The sequence below is a fragment of the Chenopodium album genome, chromosome 5, assembly GCF_948465745.1.
Source record: "Chenopodium album chromosome 5, dcCheAlbu1.1, whole genome shotgun sequence".
Lineage (NCBI taxonomy): Eukaryota > Viridiplantae > Streptophyta > Magnoliopsida > Caryophyllales > Amaranthaceae > Chenopodium > Chenopodium album.
In genome coordinates this window covers 7,874,836-7,896,455 of record NC_137838.1, presented here as the reverse complement: position 1 = coordinate 7,896,455, position 21,620 = coordinate 7,874,836, and the positions used below count along the sequence as shown (strand labels likewise).

At 33.8% G+C, this 21,620-nt stretch overlaps 3 protein-coding genes across 3 annotated transcripts; 1 reads left to right on the top strand and 2 right to left on the bottom strand.

Annotated features, from left to right (window-relative positions):
* Window positions 1–10: 10 nt before the first annotated feature.
* On the bottom strand, window positions 11–7,665 carry LOC145630293 (uncharacterized). The gene is made up of 8 exons (XM_081682539.1): window positions 7,358–7,665; window positions 4,904–4,999; window positions 4,468–4,551; window positions 4,135–4,292; window positions 3,881–3,998; window positions 2,618–2,753; window positions 1,478–1,656; window positions 11–1,246 (listed from the first exon to the last, which is right to left on the bottom strand). The coding sequence occupies exons 1-8, from the start codon at window positions 7,589–7,591 to the stop codon at window positions 1,010–1,012; spliced, it is 1,242 nt and encodes a 413-aa protein (XP_081538665.1). The 5' UTR covers window positions 7,592–7,665; the 3' UTR covers window positions 11–1,009.
* Window positions 7,666–8,092: 427 nt separating this feature from the next.
* On the bottom strand, window positions 8,093–13,308 carry LOC145630292 (uncharacterized). The gene is made up of 8 exons (XM_081682538.1): window positions 12,990–13,308; window positions 11,775–11,870; window positions 11,396–11,479; window positions 11,008–11,168; window positions 10,765–10,882; window positions 9,600–9,735; window positions 8,861–9,039; window positions 8,093–8,606 (listed from the first exon to the last, which is right to left on the bottom strand). The coding sequence occupies exons 1-8, from the start codon at window positions 13,233–13,235 to the stop codon at window positions 8,367–8,369; spliced, it is 1,260 nt and encodes a 419-aa protein (XP_081538664.1). The 5' UTR covers window positions 13,236–13,308; the 3' UTR covers window positions 8,093–8,366.
* A 3,059-nt stretch (window positions 13,309–16,367) lies between these two features.
* LOC145630291 (13S globulin seed storage protein-like) lies at window positions 16,368–19,724 on the top strand. The gene is made up of 4 exons (XM_081682537.1): window positions 16,368–16,859; window positions 17,358–17,611; window positions 17,841–18,257; window positions 18,657–19,724. The coding sequence occupies exons 1-4, from the start codon at window positions 16,514–16,516 to the stop codon at window positions 19,032–19,034; spliced, it is 1,395 nt and encodes a 464-aa protein (XP_081538663.1). The 5' UTR covers window positions 16,368–16,513; the 3' UTR covers window positions 19,035–19,724.
* Window positions 19,725–21,620: the final 1,896 nt, after the last annotated feature.

Here is a 21,620-nt window from a genome sequence, read left to right as displayed (position 1 = left end):
CCCTCTTTATCTTCATAGATAGATGTTAATTTCTTTCCTTTTAACGGCCTCTCATTAAAATTATTATTAACAATATTCAAGTAAATATGCAATAGATTATTGTAGGATTAAATTGGGCAAAGTTCAATAATTTTTATGGAGAATTAATGATGATATTTGGAAATCTGGATTAGAGAAAATTCATAAAGAAACAATTTTTTATTTTTTTTTAATTGAAAAGAAGAAAATGAATTAATTAGAGAAAGAAGAGAGAGAAATTGTATGAAAGACATGAATTTAGAACCCATTTTTGTAGCTTCAGCGATTTTGGCGCACTTGCATGGCTATTTTTTTTACTTCCACACAACCTCAACAAATCTTTTCTTAAAATGAAAATTCTCTCTTTTTTTTTCTTTATCAATATTTTTTTTTGGGTGTTTATCTTATGTGCTTTTATGAATTTATATTTTTTAATTCGTCAAATGAGAAGAGTACAAAAAAAAAAAAAAAAAAAATCCACTTCTCTTACTTTTGCCAAAAAATTAAAAATATAAATGTAAATTTTATTATGAAAAAGAGATTTACTCAATATGAAGCTACTAATTTTTTATTTTTTTTCAAAAAAAGCTCATATTTTTTTTTTTATAAAAAGAAAAAAGAAGAAAAACTATAAATGACCTTTATTTTTAGAAAATATTTATTGATTAAAAAATACTTATTAAAAATGGAGGAAGAATGCCTGCCAAAAAGAATGCACAACAAAATTTCTTCAAAAAAAAAAAAAAAAAATAGAATGCACAACAACATTTGGAATTTTTAATTCTCCTATACTTTTGAGAATGGAATACGTTACAATCGAATGTAAAAATGCACAATCAATTGGACTCGGGTGAGGAAGAACACACATCGCCACACCAATGTTGTGGGTTCGATATGTGCACCCAAAAAAATGTTGTGGGTTCGATATTAAGTGATTAACCAGGCTCATGAGGTTCCCCCACCCTCTATAATGGGCAGCGCCGTACCTCAGTCAGTCAATAGGGTCCTTATTTCTCTTTAAAATGTATTCAATATCCTGCATTACTTCCCAAGACAATGGCCGCTCAACTGTCAGAAAGGCATCAATGTCTTCTCTAAGCTGATCCACTGAAGTTGCACCAATGATCGAACTTGTCACTAATGGATGATCTCTGACAAAGCCAAGAGCTAGCTGCACAGGAGACAGACCGTGTTTTTTGGCCAGCTCAACATACTTGGCAGTTACCACCTGAAATTAGAGATGCAACATACAATATTATTATCGCTGGGACAAGCAAGGATCCTTTTGACCATATATTATGGAAGCAAATATCATAGACTACCATAAATAAAAGAAACATAATCAAGGAAGAATCTTATTAAGAGTGTTTCAGTGACTACCTGACTGTATGACGAACAAGAAATAAGATGAATGTACATCATATAAAGATTTGTTTGTTTAGATAAACTACTTACATACCTTTGCATAGGGGTTAATATATCTTTCCATATAACCAGGGAAAAGATTCAGCCTTCCTTTCTTCGCAACAACACTATCAGGATCCAAATATTTTCCAGTGAGGTTTCCACCAGCCAAAGGAGAGTAGGCAAGTAGACCCATGTTATAATTGTTTGGATGACAAACTTCAACAAGGTCAGCTGCAAGCATTTTTGGTTGCATTCAGTTAGCTTAAGGATGGACTGAAGTATGTTACCGTAACTCTATTTTGTATTAAGTATTCAAGTCTGATTCTTGATACTCTGACTCAGATGTGAAATCGGTATCTGTACTTCAATACTCAGTTGGCCAGAACTCGATACTCTGACTCAGATGTGAAGCCTGGTATCTGAAACTTTGATACTTAGTTGGCCACAAACCGCACAAAGTGAGGAAATTTTCAAAAATATTCAAATACTAAAGAGGGACCCGGGGGAAAGGGGGGGGGGGGGGGGGGTGGCAAAAGGTTATGTGAGATGCTCAAAAATTTGTCTTGAGATTAATCTTGAACAACAATTAGTAAACAAGAGTGTTTAATCTGATGATTCAGAGTTATAGGCTAAGGTAGTAGTTAACATTTAACAAAGTTAACCTGAAACATTTTTCACATAATTTGCAGACAACTAATGTGAAATGCCACAGAGAAATGTCTTATATTTTGGGAATAGTTTCATGATTTTCGACTCACTGTCTCGTGTCTCTAATATTTATGATGTTTAACATGTCAAATGACACTCAATTACGCACTCAAATATGGTTGCAGCAGGGTTGAACAGGCATAAAGAACACAGTATTAGATGTAGATGCTCAGAGTCACAAATTTCATAAAAAGGCCAAAGCAACAAATAAGAGTGAAGAGCCCCAAGGGTCAATAATGATGTTGCTTGCTTACTGATAGGCATGAAGGCTAAAACTTCAAAAATGTGACAGGCATATATATTCCATGTTACCAAGTGTGGACTGGAAGGAAGCAAAAGCAAAGTCATATTAGACATCACTACTCTAACTTGATAACAAGAGTTTACTTAAATAACATGCACAAATGATGAGCCTTTCTTTGAAAGTAAAACCCAAAAAGCAGGCAAAAGTTACAGAAAATGAAGATAAAAATGGTAAACTTGCCTTCAAACCGACATCGAGTGAGTAGATTGTAGCAGTTTTGAATGCTAATGATCTTTGGAAGTCCTCCAACTTTTGCTGCATGGACAAACTCCATTACACCATAACAACTTTCATTTGAGATACCAATGTATCTCACCTACATGTGTACGTGACAGTGTGTTAATGCAGCAAAACAACAACAATAAAGCAGAAATTAGCAACAAAAAAAAACAATATAATAACTTACATGACTAAGATGCATGCCAACAAGGAAATTTCACGCCAGAATTTTGGCACACAAGTTAATAAACTACTACTAAAACAACAAAACAGGGACAATAAAGTGGGTGGTCCTTGGAAGTTATAAAATGGAGGCAAAAGGGAACAATTAAGCAAAAATAAGACAGGAGAAGATCCAGTTGAAAGGACAGGTGAGCCGCGTGAAGTGATTAAGTGCTTCAGTTGATATGGTTTCTAAGAGAGGGAGTAGCACAGGCCACAGGGCCTTGCCATGGTTTCTCTGCCACAAGCAATTAAAAAAAAAAAAATAAAAAAACTAATCTTGAAATGAAGGGAGTATTATTCTCATATATATAATACACTACTTAATATTGATGATATTTCTCCTTCTTAGGCAAAAATAATAAAGGGAAACCTTTATTATATAATAATAATAATAAAAAATAAGGAATTATAAAAAAACTTTAAAGGTAAAATCTTCTCATGAGATATATAGTACTACTTTTAGAAATTAGAACTCAAGAAATGGTGGCTAATGAAGTTGAATAACCAGTGAGTTGTGACCAATAGCCAATTTTACAAACTTGATCCTCATTTAAGACAAGCCAAAACACCAAGTCACTCCAAAATATTGTATTAAAGCAGTTATCCATTATTCCACATCCAACACTCACCCTGATATACTATGTAGCCAACATAAAACTTCTTCAAAGCTAACTTTTAGAGTCTAAATGTTTAAATCTGACGAAAGAATCCTGCACCAGATTGGAATTAGTTGGTTGTTTATTGATTTATAAGAGAGAAGCAAGCAATTCAATGTTTAAAGCTACAAATTACAGATGAGGAAAGCAGCTCACATGAATACATGATACGTGCATTTTAAACCTCTGAGAGCATAAATAAATGCATTTTTGAAAACAATTCCTTATGTTTTCCCATATGTTCTATTTAATTTATAGGCTGGGTTAGGGCAGGACCTCAATGAAAATTAGAACGTCTGCGAGATGCAATGACGCTCTTATGCTTCCTATAAGCTGTTTGTACCTTTCCTTCATCAATAACTTCTTGCAAGGCCTTAAGTTGCTCATCAAATGGCACACCTTCCCTCCATTTGTTGTAATCATAATAAAAATCACCAAACAACGAAACATAGCGATCTGGCCTGACAAATAAGCATCTCTTCTTCACTTTTTAAGTAACAAGAGGCAAAATTAAAATTCAAAGCAGGGAAAACAGAAAAATTGATGCTACTTGGCTCTTGAGAAAAAAACAAAAAAGTGCACCGAGTATTATCTCACCAATGAATTTGTAATAAATCAATATAGTCAGTGTTAAGCCTCTTAAGGCTTTTCTCCACACTTTCTTTTATATTAGCAGCATCCACACGCACCTCTGCATTGTCACGGACATAACCGACATGCTCTGAATAACCACATACTTTTGTTGCTATAATAATCTGAAGATACAAATGAAACAAAGAATGAGATTCAGCAATCCAAAATAAACAACCCAAATAATTATACTAAGTACAGAAGATTATTTTTGGAGATTGGATTCTAAAGATGAACTTGACAGAACTTTGAACATATAAGACCATCTTTCTCTAGTCAGTCATGTAACTGTAGGCATACCTTATCACGAGGCTGAGACTTCAACCAGCTACCAATATAAAGATCAGTTCTACCTTGTGTTTCCTTCTTCATTGGGATCGGATACTGTACAACAATTGCCAAAATTCAACAAGCTAAACAATAACATAAGTTGCACATATGCAGAAGAAAATTGTCACATGTTTGTGAGACTGTAACATAATAATAATCTCAAAACCTTGATATCACCCTTAATAGCATCTCAAAGCAGATTTGAGCTTTAAAAAACCATTACACGCTATATTAAATTACAATAGTAGACGACCTTCCTCTGATTAAAAAAGTCAAATAAATCAAGACTATAAATGCTAGTGAAAGGTATTGCTTGCTGATGAAACTTTCATCTTGATTTGTATGGTACATTTATTTTAAAGTAGACACAAAACAAGGACGATACAGAAAGGCATGGGATGCTTACAGCTTCTGCAGTGTCCAAGATGTTGATTCCCTGATCAAATGCATAACTAAGTATATCGTGAGCTTCTTTCTCTGTATTTTGTTCTCCAAATGTCAGCTAGAAACAGTTACAATGGTTAACATTTAGAGAAAAAATAAAATAAAATTGAAACAATACAGAAAAGAACGTGTACAAAAAATAGTAAGCATTGAATGCAGCTCATAAACAAGTGAAACACTAAATACATCAATCCCAAATGATAGATAACAAATCAAGAGTAAGATAACATAAAATGAAACACTTGAGTGATATTCAATATATTTGTTCACATGCACTTTAACCAAGTTAAATCAAAAACAAAAGGAGTATACAAAAGAATAATTCATCTTGGATCAATTTAAGGCTAATATATACTCTGTACATTTATAGTTGATGATTAGAGCTGGACCCCCTAAGAAACTTTACTGGCTAAAGGCCACCCGAGTGGGGTTTATGAAGAAAATCCTCCCATGAACGGATAAACCCCTAAACCTGAATACCTGATTCATGCTTAAAATCCTACATTATGGACTCTAAAACAAACATTCACGGGAAGGTTTATATTACGGAGATTATAAAAAAAATGGATAAATGATGTGATGATATGATATGGAGCAGAATTGTTTTTAAATCACTATACAGCTTAAGTTCATTTGTGTTGATAATTGACAATGGTAATTATGCTCTTCATATACTAAATATTGTATCAAACAGTTATACCTCAGAACTTTTTATGGACAACCCTTTGAGTTATAGAAGGGCAACTAGGTACAAACATTATGCTTACACAAACCAATAAAAGGGGTTTCAACCAATCCAAATTCCATCCATAACAACTAAGATTAGATTTTGGCAAGTTTGATCATTTTATAATGCTTTCAGCAGAAAAAACACAAAAGCTAGGACCTAAGTTTGAAGAGTTGACTAGCTTTCAGGATATATAAATTATAAAAGCATAAATTGCCTCCAAAGCTAAGCTATCAATACTGACACCAGACCACCAGCAATCCTTGACACTCTCACATCCCCTAAATTACCCCCACACAGCACAACCACCACATAAACCATGGGACATCAAGTTAAACCACTGCCACTCTATACCATCAAATGACCTACAAGCCCACTACCTTCACCAAGCACAGATTGACAAACCCCTTCACTCACCCTGCAGAGACTACTGCGCACACCTCCAGCGCCCTCTCATACCACTAAAGACATCTCATGTATTTAGCAGACAGGACTTAGGAAATACCATATAACTATGTAAGCAACTTCGAGACAGGAGTACAGGACTTAGGAATTAGGATATACCCTCTCATACCAAATTTATGTTAATTTTAATACGACCAACATTGTCAAATTTTATATTCCAATTCTAATACCATTGTTAGCAGCCATGTACAAAAACCAAACTAAGATTTGGGCATGTCTTGTACTAACTCCCCTTCATTAAAAATTACTTTTGTTTTTAGTCTTTCCAAATTTTCCATTAGCACTTATTATTTAATATATCAAATGAGTTAAGATAGTAATAAATTATAGAGTCTAACAACATACAAGCTCGGCAAGGTTTCATCCTAAAACTAATGAGGAACTAGAAATGGAGGAAAGTTACGCATTTACTAATGCATAACATTGATTAAAATATTATAAGAACACATGGTAGAGAGAGAAAAGAGGAGAGAGATAGGAAGAGAGAGGCATGTAGGTGGACCACACCTATTTTTTGGTCGGATTGTATCACGTGATGGGGGACCAAATGCTGATTGTTCCACTGAAAGTTTATATAGTACCATTGAATCCTCAGTGGTACTATTTACGCATAAATTTAGTACAACTGAATGCATATATAATACCATTATGTGCACATATAGTATCACTGTATATTCAATGGTATCATTTGATCATCCAATGATATCAGAATATTTATTCGTTTGTACATATGCATAATTACATGAATACCCTTTGTTATGCATTTCTAAATGCCTAACATTCCTCCCTTTAAAATTCCTCAAAACTAATTAGAAATAGGTGGAGTAACTCACCAATCTTATACTTCGAATGTTAGTCATACTCGTTTCCTTCATTCAACAAAAGACAATAAGTTCCAATTCACATTTGTGTTACTCTCTGTACAATTAGTTTAAATAAGTACATTCAACACCCTCTCTTAAGTCTTAATCTCAAATTAGCCTAATTCTGTATTTTGGACTCTTCAACAACAATAAAACACCCTCTCCTTCCCCAACCGGCCCTAGCTAACACATTGTTGGTGAACCACGTAAACCGTCCCCATTTGTGGGTTCCTCAAACATAAGACATTGTTAGTGAACCACGTAAACCTATGTAAACAAACTGCATTAGACATTGCTAATTATAGACAACTATTATGACACTGCATAGATCAAAATGAAAGTAAGAGAGAGAAGAGTTTACAGTGCCGAGGGTGATTTCACTAATGAGAAGATCAGAGTTGCCAAGTTGATTGAATTGCAAAGAGGTTTTCTGGGTTTCTCCAAGCTTAGTTTCAATGGCGAAATTTGCATTGTAGTTACTAATCCTACTAAAATGCGGCGAAAAAGGGCGGCGCGTGAATTTGAAGCGAGTGGAATTGCCATTGTTTCTGAGGAAAGTGGTGGTGGTTGTTGTGGTCAGAATGCCAGACGCCATAGCTTATCTGGATGGACGTTCCTGTCTTCTTGGACAAGCTCCATGTAGCAATTTTTTTTCCTTTTTTTTATCCAATGGTAAATACTACCTCGGTTTTACCTTATTTGCAACGAATTAACACAAATTATGAGTCTCGTATAAAAAAAATAAAATAAAATAAATAAAAAATAAAATATAAATAATTTAAATCGGAGATAGTATTTGCATTTAGGCTGGGTTTAATTTCATGTTAATTATTTTATTATTATTTTTTTCATATATTACACTAATTTTCCACTTGGATGTCAATGTTTATCGGTTACTAATGTAATATTTTTTGATAAAAGTTACTAATGTAATTATATTGCTTAATTCAATTATCAATACTTTCTTCTTTATTTATTCTAATTGTGACTATGTAAAAAGAGAGAATTTTTTTTTTTTTTTGAAAGAAAAAGGAGAGAAAAATAGGAGTATTAGCCTGTCAAAAAGAAAATACGTGATTTCAACACACTTGTAAAATTGAGATGTACTACGTACGAATTTCTTTTTTCTTTAATACTTTTTAAATATTATGGTATACCGGTATCTAATACTCATTGTACAACAAAATTTGGATCTTATTTTCCCAATGACAACGTTAGAGAATAACATATGATACAATTGAATGTAAAAATGCTCAATCAATGAATGGGATTCGAGTGAGGATTAAGACATTGCCACACAATCCCACCAAGCTCATGGGGTTCCCCGCCCTCTATAGTGGGCAGCGCCATACCTTGAATGGGGATGTTCATCAGTCAATAGCAGGGTCCTTGTTTCTCTTGAAAATGTATTCAATATCTTGCATTACTTCCTGTGACAATGGCCTCTCAACCGTCAAAAAAGCATCAATGTCTTCTTTAAGCTGATCAACTGAAGTTGCACCAATGATCGAACTAGTCACAAATGGACGATCCCTGACAAAAGCAAGAGCTAGCTGCACAGGAGACAGACCATGTTTGTTGGCCAGCTCAACATACTTGGCAGTTACCTCCTGAAATTGGAATAGCAACACGTGATCTTATTATCACTGGGAACATTCAACAAGGAGCCTTTTGACAATTTGACATAAATCAAAATATTTCATGGCGGCATAATGAATAGACCACGACGAGTAAAACACAACATTATCAAGGAAGCATCTTATAAATGGTGCTTCAGCAGCTGACTGACTGTATAACCAGGAAGAAGATAAGATGAATATACAACATGAGTAGATTTATTCCTTTACAAAAACTGCTTGCATACCTTTGCATAGGAGCTAATATATCGTTCCATATAACCAGGGAAAAGATTCAGCCTTCCTTTCTTAGAAGCCACATAATCAGGATCCAAATATTTTCCAGTGAGATTTCCGCCACCCAAAGGAGAATAGGCAAGCAGACCAATGTTATAATTGTTTGGATGACAAACTTCAACAAGGTCAACTGCAAGCATTTTAAGTGCATTCAGTTAGCTTAAGGATGAATTTAACTATGTTCCCATAACTCTTAATTTTATAGCAAGCATTCAAATCTGACACTAAATCCGTATCTGAAACTTCAACACTCGGTTCGCCACAAACCACACAATGTGAGTACTTCATACTTGGTATATGAGAGAAGATTTTATTTTTTTTTTGGAGGGGGGGGGGGGGGGGGGTAGGTCCTGTGAGATGATCACAAAATGGTCTTCAGATATCTCTTAAACAACAGTTAGCAAACATGGGTATTTTATCTGGTGATACAGAGAGATACAAAGTAAATAACAAGTTAACCTGAAACATTTGCAAATGAAATTGCAAACAAATAATAGCCAATACAGAAATGTCTTGCACATCATTGTTTGAAACAGAGTTCTCTGGTACAAATTTATGATGTTGACACGTCAGTATTTAGATACATGCCCAAACATAGCTGTATCTGGGTAGAAAAAGAATGAAGAATATAGTAAAACCCAAAGAGCAGGAACAAGTTACAGAAAACGAAAATGGAAATGGTAAACTTGCCTTCAAACCGACATCGAGTGAGTAGATTGTAGCAGTTCTGAATACTCACGATCTTTGGAAGTCCCCCAACTTTTGCTGCATGGACAAACTCCATTACACCATAAGAACTTTCATTCGAGACACCAATGTATCTTACCTACATGTGTACATGATAGTGTGTTAATGCAGAGAACAACAATAAGGGCAGGAAGTAGCAATAAAAAAAAATAATAAAATTAACATACAAGACAAAAATGCAAGCCAGCAAGGAAATTTCACGACAAATTTTAGCAAACATGTTAATACTTTGTACAAAACTAAAGCAAAAATTGAGACATTAAAATGGGTGATCTTAGAAGTTATAAAAAGGAGGCAAAAGGGAGCAAGTAAGCTAAAATAAGACAGGAGAAGAAACAGTTGAGAAGATAGGTGAGCTATGAACAGAGTACTATGTGCTTCAATTGATATGGTTTCTAAGAGAGCGAGTAGAACATGGGCCCTGCCAAGTTTTCTCCCCATACTCCAAACAATTACAATTTTCTTGACATGAAGGGGAGTATTATTCTCTTAAATATAATAATTCAACTTAACATTGATATTCTGCCTTCCTCGTAACAATAAACAAATAAATAGAAAACCTTCTTTCTTAAAATTTGTTACAAAAAATTAAAAGTACAAATCCTCTCATAATATTACTACTTTTAAAAATTAGAACTCAAGAAATGGTGGATTGCATAGTTGGATAACTTGTGACCATTAGCCAGTTCTGCAAACATGGTCCTCGGTTTTTACAAGCTACAACATCTTGTCACTCCAATATTTCATGTATTCAAGCAGTTATCCAACACTCAACCTAGTCAAAGGAGGATATACTATGTAGCCAACATAAAACTTCTTCAAAGCTGAATTTTGTAGTTTCTACGCGTTTGAACCTAACCAAAGAACCCATGTAACTGATTGGATTAAAATGGTTGTTATTTGCTCTATAAGAAAGAAACATGATACACGTATTGTAAGAATGTAAACCTCTTGATAGCATACGTATGTGCAATTTATTTATAACAATTCCTTTTGTTTACCCTTTTCTTTTTAAAATTTCTAGGCCCGGTTAGGGCAGACCTCATTGAAAATGATAATTTCTGCAAGATGCAATGACCCTTACATGCTTCCTATAAGCTGTCTATACCTTTCCTTCATCAATAACTTCCTGCAAGGCCTTAAGTTGCTCCTCAAATGGCACACCTTCCCTCCATTTGTTGTAATCGTAAGTAAATTCACCAAACAAAGCAACATAGCGATCTGGCCTGACAAAAAGGAAAAAAAAAAACTGCTTCACTTTCTAAGCAACAAGAGGCAAAAGGCAGGGGAAAACAGAAATATTGATTTTACTTGTTCTTGAAAAATAAAAGTGCACTGAGTATTTTCTCACCAATGAATTTGTAATAAATCAATATAGTCAGTGTTCAGCCGCTTAAGACTTTTCTCCACACTTTCCTTTATATTAGCAGCATCAACACGCAATACTTCTGCATTGTCACGGATATAACCGGAGCGCTCTGAATAACCACATACTTTTGTTGCTATAATGACCTGAAGAAACAGATGAATCAAAGCTAGGTGATTCAGCAGTCCAACATAAACAACCCAAAAGTCAAACCAATAAATCAATCAAAGCCTTAATCCCAAAGGCAACTTAAAAGAAGAATGTAGCTAAAGATTATTTAGTGATTGAATCCTAAAGAGGAATTTGACAGATTTTTGAACATTTAAGACCATCTCTCTCCAAAGTCCAGTCAGTTATGTAACTGTATGCATACCTTATCACGGGGCTGAGACTTCAACCAGCTACCGATATAAAGATCAGTTCTTCCCTGTGTTTCCTTCTTCATTGGGATTGGATACTGCACAACAATTGCCAATAATTCAAAAGGCTAAACAATAACATAGGTTGCACATATACAGAAGAGGAATGTCACAGGTTTGTGAGACTTTAACATGATAAAAATCTCAAAACCTTCATATCGCCCTTAATAGCGTCTAAAAGCAGGATGAGCATTAAAAAAGGCATTACATGCTAAAATACAATAGACGAAGTCAAATATCAAGACTACAAATGCTAGTGAAAGGCACTGCTTGCTTGTGAATCAAGGTAGATACAGAAAATAAGGTAGGTACAGCAAGGGATGGAATGCTTACAGCTTCTGCAGTGTCTAAAATGTTGATGCCCTGATCAAATGCATAACTAAGAATATCGTGAGCTTCTTTCTCTGTATTTTGTTGTCCAAATGTCATCTGGAAACAGTAGTAAGATGAACTTTTAAATTTTTAGAAAAAATACGGAAAAGAATGTTTATGCAAATAATAAGCATTGAATGCAGCCCATTCACAAGAATGGTCAACAAGTAAAAAGAACATGAAACACTTTAGTGATCTTCAACATAATTGTTCACTATATTACTGGGTTTTGATTCATAGCTTTGTTTCTTGTGAAATTTAATCAAATATCTCATTGTATATTCTGGGTTTTATTGTTATCTTGCAAAAAATGGAGAGAATTAAGCTTAATTTCTTGCATTTATTTTAGCTACTTTTAGTGGGTGTCACTGTATGACAGAATGACCCAGATGAAGTTTCTAAAAATTACATTGTTACTCTCAAGTCTCCACAAATACTTCGAAATAAGTTCATTCAACATGTATCACAATGCATTTATGTAAAGGGGTAATTCAACAAGTAACACTATCTTATTCTTAAATTAGCCTAATTCTATGATTTAGACTCTTCAACAACAACAAAACTCCCTCTTCTTTACCTATCAACCCTAGACAACACATCATTAGTGAGCCACGTAAACCTAAGAGTTCCCATTTGTTAATTTCCTTTACCATTCAAAATAACCTAGAAATTCAATCAAACATAAAAGGGGTAATTCAACCATAAAACTCTTTAATTCTTAAATTAGCCTAATTCTATGATTTGGACTCTTCAACAACAATAATTCTCCCTCTGATTTGCCTAGCGATTCTAGCCAACACATCGTTAGTGAACCACGTAAACCTATAGTTCCCATTTGTTAATTTCCTTTACCACTCAAAATAACCAAGAAATTCAATCAAATATAAAAGGGGTAATTCAACCACTAAAACTCTTTAATTCTTAAATTAGCCTAATTCTATAATTTGGACTCTTAAACAACAATAATTCTCCCTCTCATTTGCCTAGCGGCCCTAGCTAACACATCGTTAGTTGAACCACGTAAACCTAATCATTCCCGTAAGTTAATTTCCATAATCATAAAAAGAACTTAGAAAAAATTCTATCAAATTATGAATAATGATAATGTTAAGTATATAAGTAAAATACAAAATTGCATAAATATAATTGAAAGTAAGAGAGAGAAGAAGAATATACAGTGCCGAGGGTAATTTCGCTAATGAGAAGATCAGAGTCGCCAAGTTTATTGAATTTCAAAGAGGTTTTCTGGGTTTCTCCGAGCTTAGCTTCAATGGCGAAATTCGCTGCTGTGCTTCTCCGCCTACTAAAATGCGGCAAAAAGGGGCGGCGCGTGAAGTTGAAGCGATTAGAATTGCCATTGTTTCCGACGAAAGCGGCGGAGATGGTGGTGGTTGTGGCGGTGGTTAGAGTAACCGACGCCATAAGTTATCTGGATGTTTCTGGACGGACAAGCTCTATGTGGCACTTTTATACTGTTTCATTTTTTTAAAAAAAAAGGCTAATACAATGAAGGCAAAGTAAGGAGGAATTAAGGATTTGTCTTTAGTGTCTCTTAAGGCCGTGTTTTAGTGGTTTGACTTTCAACGAGTTAAATCACTACTTACCTAATTAAATAGAATATCGCCCTCGAATCTCCAATTAACGCCCACAAAATAAAAATTTATTTTACGAATTTACCCTTATATATAATTTAACTCTCTCTAAACCACCACCACCAAAAGTGAAGTTATATCATTCATGTTGATCATTCTTGAATATATTGACACACTAACTAGATTAGAAAAATAAAATAATTATCCAATCGCTTATTACTATTACTATCTTCTTTGGGCAGCCATTATTACCCCTCATGGAGGTTCCTTGGTCATAAAAATTTTCCACCACCACCTCATAGATCTACCTGATTTGTGGGCGAAAATGCTGAGGAGGGATAAAGGGAAGGTCGTTGTCATACTCATTGATGGCGTCACTGGGGGCATGGTTTTTTTCAATTTTTCGCTATGGGTTGAAATGCCCTTTTTTTGTAAAACTAAGGGTATGTTTACTTCAGCTTAATTTTAGTTCAGTTCAGTTTAGTCAGTTAAATTCAGTTCAGTTCAGCTCCTAATTTCCTTCTCTCATAAAATATTCATTTCAGCTCTATTCAGTCTGGTTCAGTTCAGTTCAGCTTCAATCAGTTCAGCTCAGCTCCAATCAATTCAATTCATTTCAGCTATATTCAGCCTGGTTCAGTTCAGTTCAGCTTCAATCAGTTCAGATCAGCTCCAATCAATTCAGTTCAGTTCAGCTCAATTCAATAAATGTGAATAGGCCCTAAGGCAAAAACGCCTAGAAATTTTAAACCACCACTAGACTTTCACAAATTAATTTCAAACCACCACTAGACGTTCACCATATTGACACTTAATTAATAGTTACCTATACAGCTAATAGATAGTACCACAACTAACAGCTACCTTCACAGCTACATTTTGCCGAACACACCCTAAGAGGGTTTGGTAATTCAGTTAGAGATTTTAGAGGGGTTTCAAATTAACGATTTGCGCATATTGTCTTGTATCAATCCTAAAATTAGTTGTGTCACAGCCTTGGATTTCGATTATTATTATTTTTATTTTTATTTTTGGAAAAAACCATACGAAAATAGCTTGAAATCAAATTGAATAATTTTTCAATCAAGTATTACTAAAATTGTATCTAATTTAAACTTTGTTTGATACCTGTAAATTAAGCTAACAATTTGTTAAATATTGTTGACATGGTAATAGTAAGGACTGTTCCTCACAATTTGTGGACTAATTCTAGTTTCCTATTTACAATTATGTTGACTTAAGTGAGATTTTGGTTTAGTGTTTTATTTTTTCTTTACCTACCAAAAAAAAAAGTATTTATTTGATAGTGTTATTGTAATTAGGAATATTTCTCAATTTAATTGAAATTAACCCATTTTAAAAGATGAAAACACAAAAATTAGGACTCAAAAATCATGGACCAGATAAAATTAGACGACTTGTTACCACCTTAGCATATTTGGAGAAAACGATGTGGGGAACTCATTTAGCTCGTGACATTGTGGACACAAGTTCAAGCCCCACGATTTATTACAATTCTTTAATATAAAAGATAGAGTAAATTTACATAAGTTTAGTTTCACTACAAAAAAAAAAAAAAATAAAAAAAAATAATATAGCATCAACCAAAATTTGTTGCTATTCACCAAAAATCCGTTGCCAACTCTATTTAGCAACGAGTTGGAAACAAAAATTTGTTGTTGCTAAAAGGCTTGTTGCCATGGGATTTTGGATACAAGTTGCAAAGCAATTTTGTTGCAATATTTCATCAATTTAAATATAATTTCCATGATTGTTGCTGTTTTTGGTGCATTCGTTGCCAACTTTGGCAACACATTACCATTGGTCGTTGCTAAAATTAGCAACAAATTATTAATATTGGTTCCTAAAAATAACAACAAATTATTAATATTGGTTCCTAAAAATAGCAACAAATTATTAAAATTGGTTCATAAAAATAGCAACAAATCATAAATATTGGTTGCTATCAACACTACGAGACAAAAACTCAATCCCTATTAGCAATTCGGTTCAACCCGATCTCGGCCTTTACCAATCTGAAATCTCACTTAGGTTAGGTCAACTCGGCTCGACTTTGCATGTAAGGCTCTTTGAATCCCCAGTCTCAAGAATCGCATTTGGTAGAAGTTGAACTTGTGACCTCAAAGTCACATGGTGAATCTCTTACCAACTATACCAAGTACTATTTGTTTACTTCTATGCATATAATTTATAATAAGTTAACGAAATATTAGAGACGAAATATTAGGGACAAAATCAAAAATCCGTCTCTAAATTAGAGACGAAATTGAAATCCGTCTCTATTTGATGTCATTATAGCAACAAATAATTTTATACATTATATCAAAAAGTGGCCTACATATAAATTAATAACAATATGTATCACAACTCGTTTCCAATGGCAACAAATAAAATAATACGTTATCAATTAGCAACAATAATTTAGAATATTTGTTTCTAATGGAAACAATTCAAAAATCTATTGCCTTTGTTTGTTTCTAAATCAATACAAATAAAATATTTGTTGTCATAGTTTGTTACTATTTGGCAATAAGAGAAAAATATGATGTCATCTAGTAACAACTAGTGAGACAATTTGTTTTAAAAAGCAACAAATCAAAAAACATGTAGCCATTGTTTATTAAAAAACTAAAGCATAAAATGTCGCTTTTAATTAGGCAATGAAAAAATTTAGATTTATTGCTATTTAGCAACGTTCTAAAAATCTGTTGCCAAACTTAGTTGCTAAAAAGCTTTTATTTTTGTAGTGTTTGAATAACCTTTTTGTATAATGATCTACACCTTATTATAATTTAAATATTTTTTGATTCAACTTACACATTGCTACAACCACTCCATATAACATAGGAAGAGCAAATCAAACATTGCTTCTCCACTTAAACACCTCATATACAGAGCCATGAAACTACAAGATCGAAAACTCATGCATCACACCATCCAAGTGTTGGACATAAGCGCTTGGCATACATGCATAGAATATGGAAGACTACCAACATGCTCACCATTAACGTGTCATTGAAACTATCCTTATATATATTCCGATCCCCTTAATATTTTCTCTAATTCATTAATTGCCTTTAATCTACAATGGCTTTTACCACCACTAATAATAACAATGCACTTCTCTTTTTAGTACCTCTATGCCTTCTTGTTTTCCTTATTACTCCCTCCTTTGCTCAGCTACCATTTCTGCAAAGGCGGCCGCAACAACCAAGGGGACAGCAATGGCAACATGATTGCGACATCCAGCAGCTGCAAGCGGCTGAGCCAACTCGCCGTCTCAGGGCTGAGGCCGGGGTGATCGAGGTTTGGGAATCTAACAGTGAGCAGTTCCGTTGTGCTGGGGTTGCGGCTGTCCGTTATGTTATTGAGCCTAAAGGCCTTCTTTTGCCTTCCTACACCAATGCTCCTTATGTCACCCACGTAACACAAGGTAGTGTACTATTTAATACTCCTTCTGTCCTAAATTACTCGCAACAGTTTGACTTTTTGCACTATTCACACATCCTCCTTTGACTATTTTTTTAACTATTTATATAAAAGTCAATGTAATCATGTAAAATGTTGTTTAGTCTATTTTAATTATAGTTTCTTAATATAAAATTTTTTTAACTTATATAAATATTTAATAAAAAATATCAACAGTCGTACATAAGCAAGCGTGTCCAGTCAAAATGTTGTAAGTAAAGTGGGACAGATAGAGTACACATTTAAGGTCTTGTTATATAAAGTACTTATACAATTTTTTTATGTTTTTTTAAGACAAGAAAGATAAGGAAAACGTTAGGAACTCTCTTCACGAGGGAAATTCCTAACGCATCATAATACACTACAGGGTTGTACCAAAATTAGCATAGTTATATGTTTTAAGCAATTATACATTATGTGATAATTATAACATTTTTTTTTTTGATACTTTATCTTGGTGCAGGGAGGGGTATACAAGGAGTGATAGTCCCAGGGTGCCCTGAGACCTTCGAGTCACCACTAGGCAGTGGTTTGGCTACGTCTCGAGAAGGACAACGAGATCAACACCAGAGGGTTTTCCGAGTTCAAGAAGGTGACGTGATTGGATCACCTGCCGGTGTTGTTCAGTGGACTTACAATGATGGGGATGCCCCTATTGTTAGTGTCACCTTACTTGACCTTAGCAACCCTAATAATCAGCTTGATCTCAATTTTAGGGTACGTCTTAAGATAAGTCTCATAATTTCATAAACCATAGGCTACCACTATTTTTTCTAAACTGTCACGACTTATTTTGTCATCCTAAAATAGTATATGTGACTATTAATTTCGGACAGAGTGAGTATCTACTATAATTAAAATGTGAACATAGTACGTGAAAATGTATATTATTATTGAACAAAACTTTGAATTATTTCAAATTTACATCTCCCTTTCATACATACAGAGTTTCTACCTAGCTGGAAATCCCCAAGGAGGTCAAGAGCGAGGCCCTAAAGAAGTTACAGGGAAGAACATTTTCAATGGCTTCGACGATGATCTGTTGGCTGATGCTTACAATGTAGACACCGAGACAATAAGAAGCATGAAGGCCGAGAACGATGAGAGAGGCAGCATTATTCGAGTCGAACGTGATCTCGAGATATTAAGCCCTGAATGGGATGACACAGAAATGGAGAGAACAAGGAGACTAAATGGGTTGGAACAAACCTTATGCTCCTTAAGCTTTAAACAAAACATCGATCAACCTTCGCTTGCTGATGTTTTTACCAAGCATGGTGGTCGTGTTCACACCATTAATGGCCGTAAACTTCCCCTCTTGCAATATCTACAACTCAGTGTTGAGAGGGGAGTGCTCTACAAGGTAAAACGTCTGTCTGTATAAATTGTACTCGCTCTGTTTCTTTTTGTTGCTCTTATCTTATTTGAAAAATAGAATTTAACACGTGTTAAGTTAATATTAAAAATAAATAAAAAATTAAAAGAAAAAAAAAAAACCATGTAAGTTCTTTATGGTTTTTAATGTGTATATTTATACATACGTATTTATGGTTTTTAATGTGTATTTTTATAATATCAAAAACTTGTAAATTATTTAAAATATGTACAAAATTAATGATACCCATTTATGATTAAATGTGTACGTAGGAAAAAAAAAAGTAATTTAAACAACTTTTTGAAATTATCATAATACTGCTTGTATAGTTATATGAACAATTATTTATTGAAAGGAAATTTAACTTTTTCATATTATTGTGTGTAGAATGCACTGATGACACCCCACTGGAACATAAACGCCCACAGCATAATCTACATAACAAGGGGTACGGGTCGGATCCAAGTAGCCCGAGAAAACGGGCGGTTAGTATTTGATGACCGAGTCCAAGAAGGGCAGCTCTTGGTAGTCCCACAGAACTTTGTGGTGGTAAAGAAGGCAGAACAAGAAGGGCTAGAATGGGTGTCGTTTAAGACCAATGACAACGCAATGATTAGTCCTTTGGCCGGAAAGCTATCGGCCATCCGAGGCATGCCGGATGAGGTGCTCATGAGTTCTTATGATATGTCCAGGGAGGAAGTGAGGAGGCTCAAGTATGGAAGGGAAGAGTTAAGTATGTTTAGTCCTAGGACTAGGTCATTCTAGGGAAGTTTGTGTTATGACTTTGTAATTTTGTGTGTATAATTTAAGTGGGTTTCGAAGTTGTTTTTAGAATGTAATTAGTTGAATAAGAGAAAGAAACTTTACTTACCTATGTTTTTATCTCTGTTTTGGTTTGTTATATGAGATTAATTAAAATAGCTCTGTTTTTTTTTTTGTTTTTTTTTTTTTTTTTTTTTTTTTTGTGTGTGTACATGCATGCATATGATTAAATTGGCCTTTATTATGCCTCGAATTTGTATTTTGAAGCTAAAAAGATATAGTTAGGTCCTGTTCACTTCACCCTAAAAAAGTAATATTAAGTAAAAATAATTTCAGTTCAGTAAAAATAAGTTCAATTCAGTAAAATTAATTTCAGTTCATCAAAAATAATTTCAGTTCAGTAAAAATAAGTTCAATTCAATAAAATTCAGTTTTCTTAAAGAAGAATTACAATAGAAAATCAGTAAAAAAATATAATAATTTTAGTTCAGAAAAAATAATTTTAGTTCAGTAAAATTAATTTATGTTCAGTAAAAGTAATTTAAATTCAGCAAAAATAATTTGATAAACTGTCTTCAAAAAAAAATTGATTACCTATTTTGATTCAGCAAAAGTAATTGGATAACCTATATAAATAAAAAAATAAAAACAAAAACTTATTTTGATTGTAAATTAAACTTTAATGACTTTTATTAACTGTTACTCGATTAGACGACCTGTGCGATGCACGAAATTTAAAAAATTATTAGAATGAAATAAATTGAATCTATTATTTATTTTCCCGTGCATACTTATAAATTAGATCATAAAAACATATCTTTCATCATAAATTACTAAGTAATAAAATATAAAAATCAAAGACAATCTAATAATTTTTTATATGAAATATTATTTGTGCTAAAATATTATTTGTGCTATTGTTCGCTCACTTGCGGCCTTGCCCCAACCATATGTGCAACCAAGCTATCGGTCAGTCGCTTGCGAGATATATAACTCAGACTTGAGCCGACACCTAAAGAAGGATAGCTCCGATCCCTAAGGCCCTGTTAGCCTGTTAGGTGGTACTTGGTAGTGTTTGAGGTAGCGGTTAGCGTTTTGATGATCAGTCAAAAGACTATTAGAAAAAATCTGAGAGTGTTTGACAAGGTAGTGATTCTTGTAGTGGTTAGCGATAGAGGTAGCGTTTAGGTAGCTTTTCTCAAACGTTAAAAAAGTAGCGTTTAGAAGTAGTGGGTAGCGTTTGACAAACTTTTTATTACTTTTTAAACAATATTTATATACTTTATTAACTATATATTTTAGTATTGCACCCGCTGCTTTTGCCAAACAATCATACTATCAACCGTAATTTTGACAGCTAACATCTACCCACTTCTAATTGACCACTACTTGCTACCTGCCACTCGACTGCTAAAAGCTACTGTTACTTTTGCCAAACAGAACCTAAATAAGTAAATAACTCGATAATAACTTTCTTCAATTTACAAATAGGGTTAGTTGCCTTGCTAATTAAACAAGTTTAGGCTTAATGTGGCATCTAATTTACGTGGACACTTTTTAGGGGGTCAATGATTAGTGTACTTCTTATAAAGGGCTTAATCCCAAATACGTATTAATCCTTGTATATATAGGATATATGGAAAACATATCACTTACAAATGAGTTAAGCACACAATTAGGTACTCAATTGTTAAAAATTTCACCTTTTAGGTACTCAATTATTTTTACTTTGTTTTTGGGTACTGAGTTAAGAAATGAGGCCAAAAAAATTAAATCAGCCAAAGAATTCAGTACCTTGGGAGAAAGAATTTAGTACCCTGGTTAAGTATGTGGGCCCCACCTGATTAAAAAATTCGCGGGTCAACCCATTTTTTTCCCCTTTCTTTTTCTTTATTCCCCTTTTTGCTCCTTTATTCTTTCCCATTTTTGAAAACTTTGCTGCGAACGTCGAAGAACAACGAGCAACCTTTGTGCTCGAATATGGGGAAAACGACACCAAAAGCCGCCATTTTTTTGAGGTAAGCTCAATTTCTCATCGTTTATGTTGTTAATTTGATATAAATTTTGGATTTTTTGCCCATTTGTTGATGTTTGTTGCGACCTAGGTTTTTCGAATTTTGGGGTTTTTTTTGAACAAATTGATGATGTCAATTGGTTGTGGTTTTTGTGTTAAATTTGGGTTTTCGATTTTTTTTTTTTTTTTTTTTTTTGACAAATGGTTTTGGATGAATTTGTTAAGCAACAATGGCTGATTTTGTGGCTGGACAGAAGAAGCAACAATGGCTGATTTTGTGGCAGAATTGAAGTACCAGCAGCATCCCTTCTGTTTCTGGTTTTTTTATTTTTATTTTTTTTCTACAAAATCTGGCAAAACCTTGCAGAATTTATGCCTAATAACATGCTCAATGAACATGTTTTGTTGCTGGTTAAGCTGCTGTTTTTGATGAATTTTGATGAATTTTCTTGCTGTTTTTGATGAATGAATTTTGATGAATTATTATTGATGAATTTTCTTGCTGTTTTTGATGAATTTTCAGCCAGGTTCATGCCTCTTTAAATAGAGAAACCAATGGCTAGTTTCTTAGTCAA

Excerpts from the sequence above, each read along its gene's own strand:
- LOC145630293 (XM_081682539.1), bottom strand. The coding sequence starts at position 7,591 with ATGGCGTCTGGCATTCTGACCACAACAACCACCACCACTTTCCTCAGA. Across the intron at positions 4,552-4,903 it reads TCTTGGACACTGCAGAAGCT|TATCCGATCCCAATGAAGAA; the intron begins GTAAGCATCCCA and ends ATTGTTGTACAG. Across the intron at positions 1,657-2,617 it reads CACTCGATGTCGGTTTGAAG|CTGACCTTGTTGAAGTTTGT; the intron begins GCAAGTTTACCA and ends AAATGCTTGCAG.
- LOC145630292 (XM_081682538.1), bottom strand. The coding sequence starts at position 13,235 with ATGGCGTCGGTTACTCTAACCACCGCCACAACCACCACCATCTCCGCC. Across the intron at positions 11,169-11,395 it reads AGTCTCAGCCCCGTGATAAG|GTCATTATAGCAACAAAAGT; the intron begins GTATGCATACAG and ends CTGTTTCTTCAG. Across the intron at positions 9,040-9,599 it reads CACTCGATGTCGGTTTGAAG|TTGACCTTGTTGAAGTTTGT; the intron begins GCAAGTTTACCA and ends AAATGCTTGCAG.
- LOC145630291 (XM_081682537.1), top strand. The coding sequence starts at position 16,514 with ATGGCTTTTACCACCACTAATAATAACAATGCACTTCTCTTTTTAGTA. Across the intron at positions 17,612-17,840 it reads AGCTTGATCTCAATTTTAGG|AGTTTCTACCTAGCTGGAAA; the intron begins GTACGTCTTAAG and ends TCATACATACAG. Across the intron at positions 18,258-18,656 it reads AGAGGGGAGTGCTCTACAAG|AATGCACTGATGACACCCCA; the intron begins GTAAAACGTCTG and ends TATTGTGTGTAG.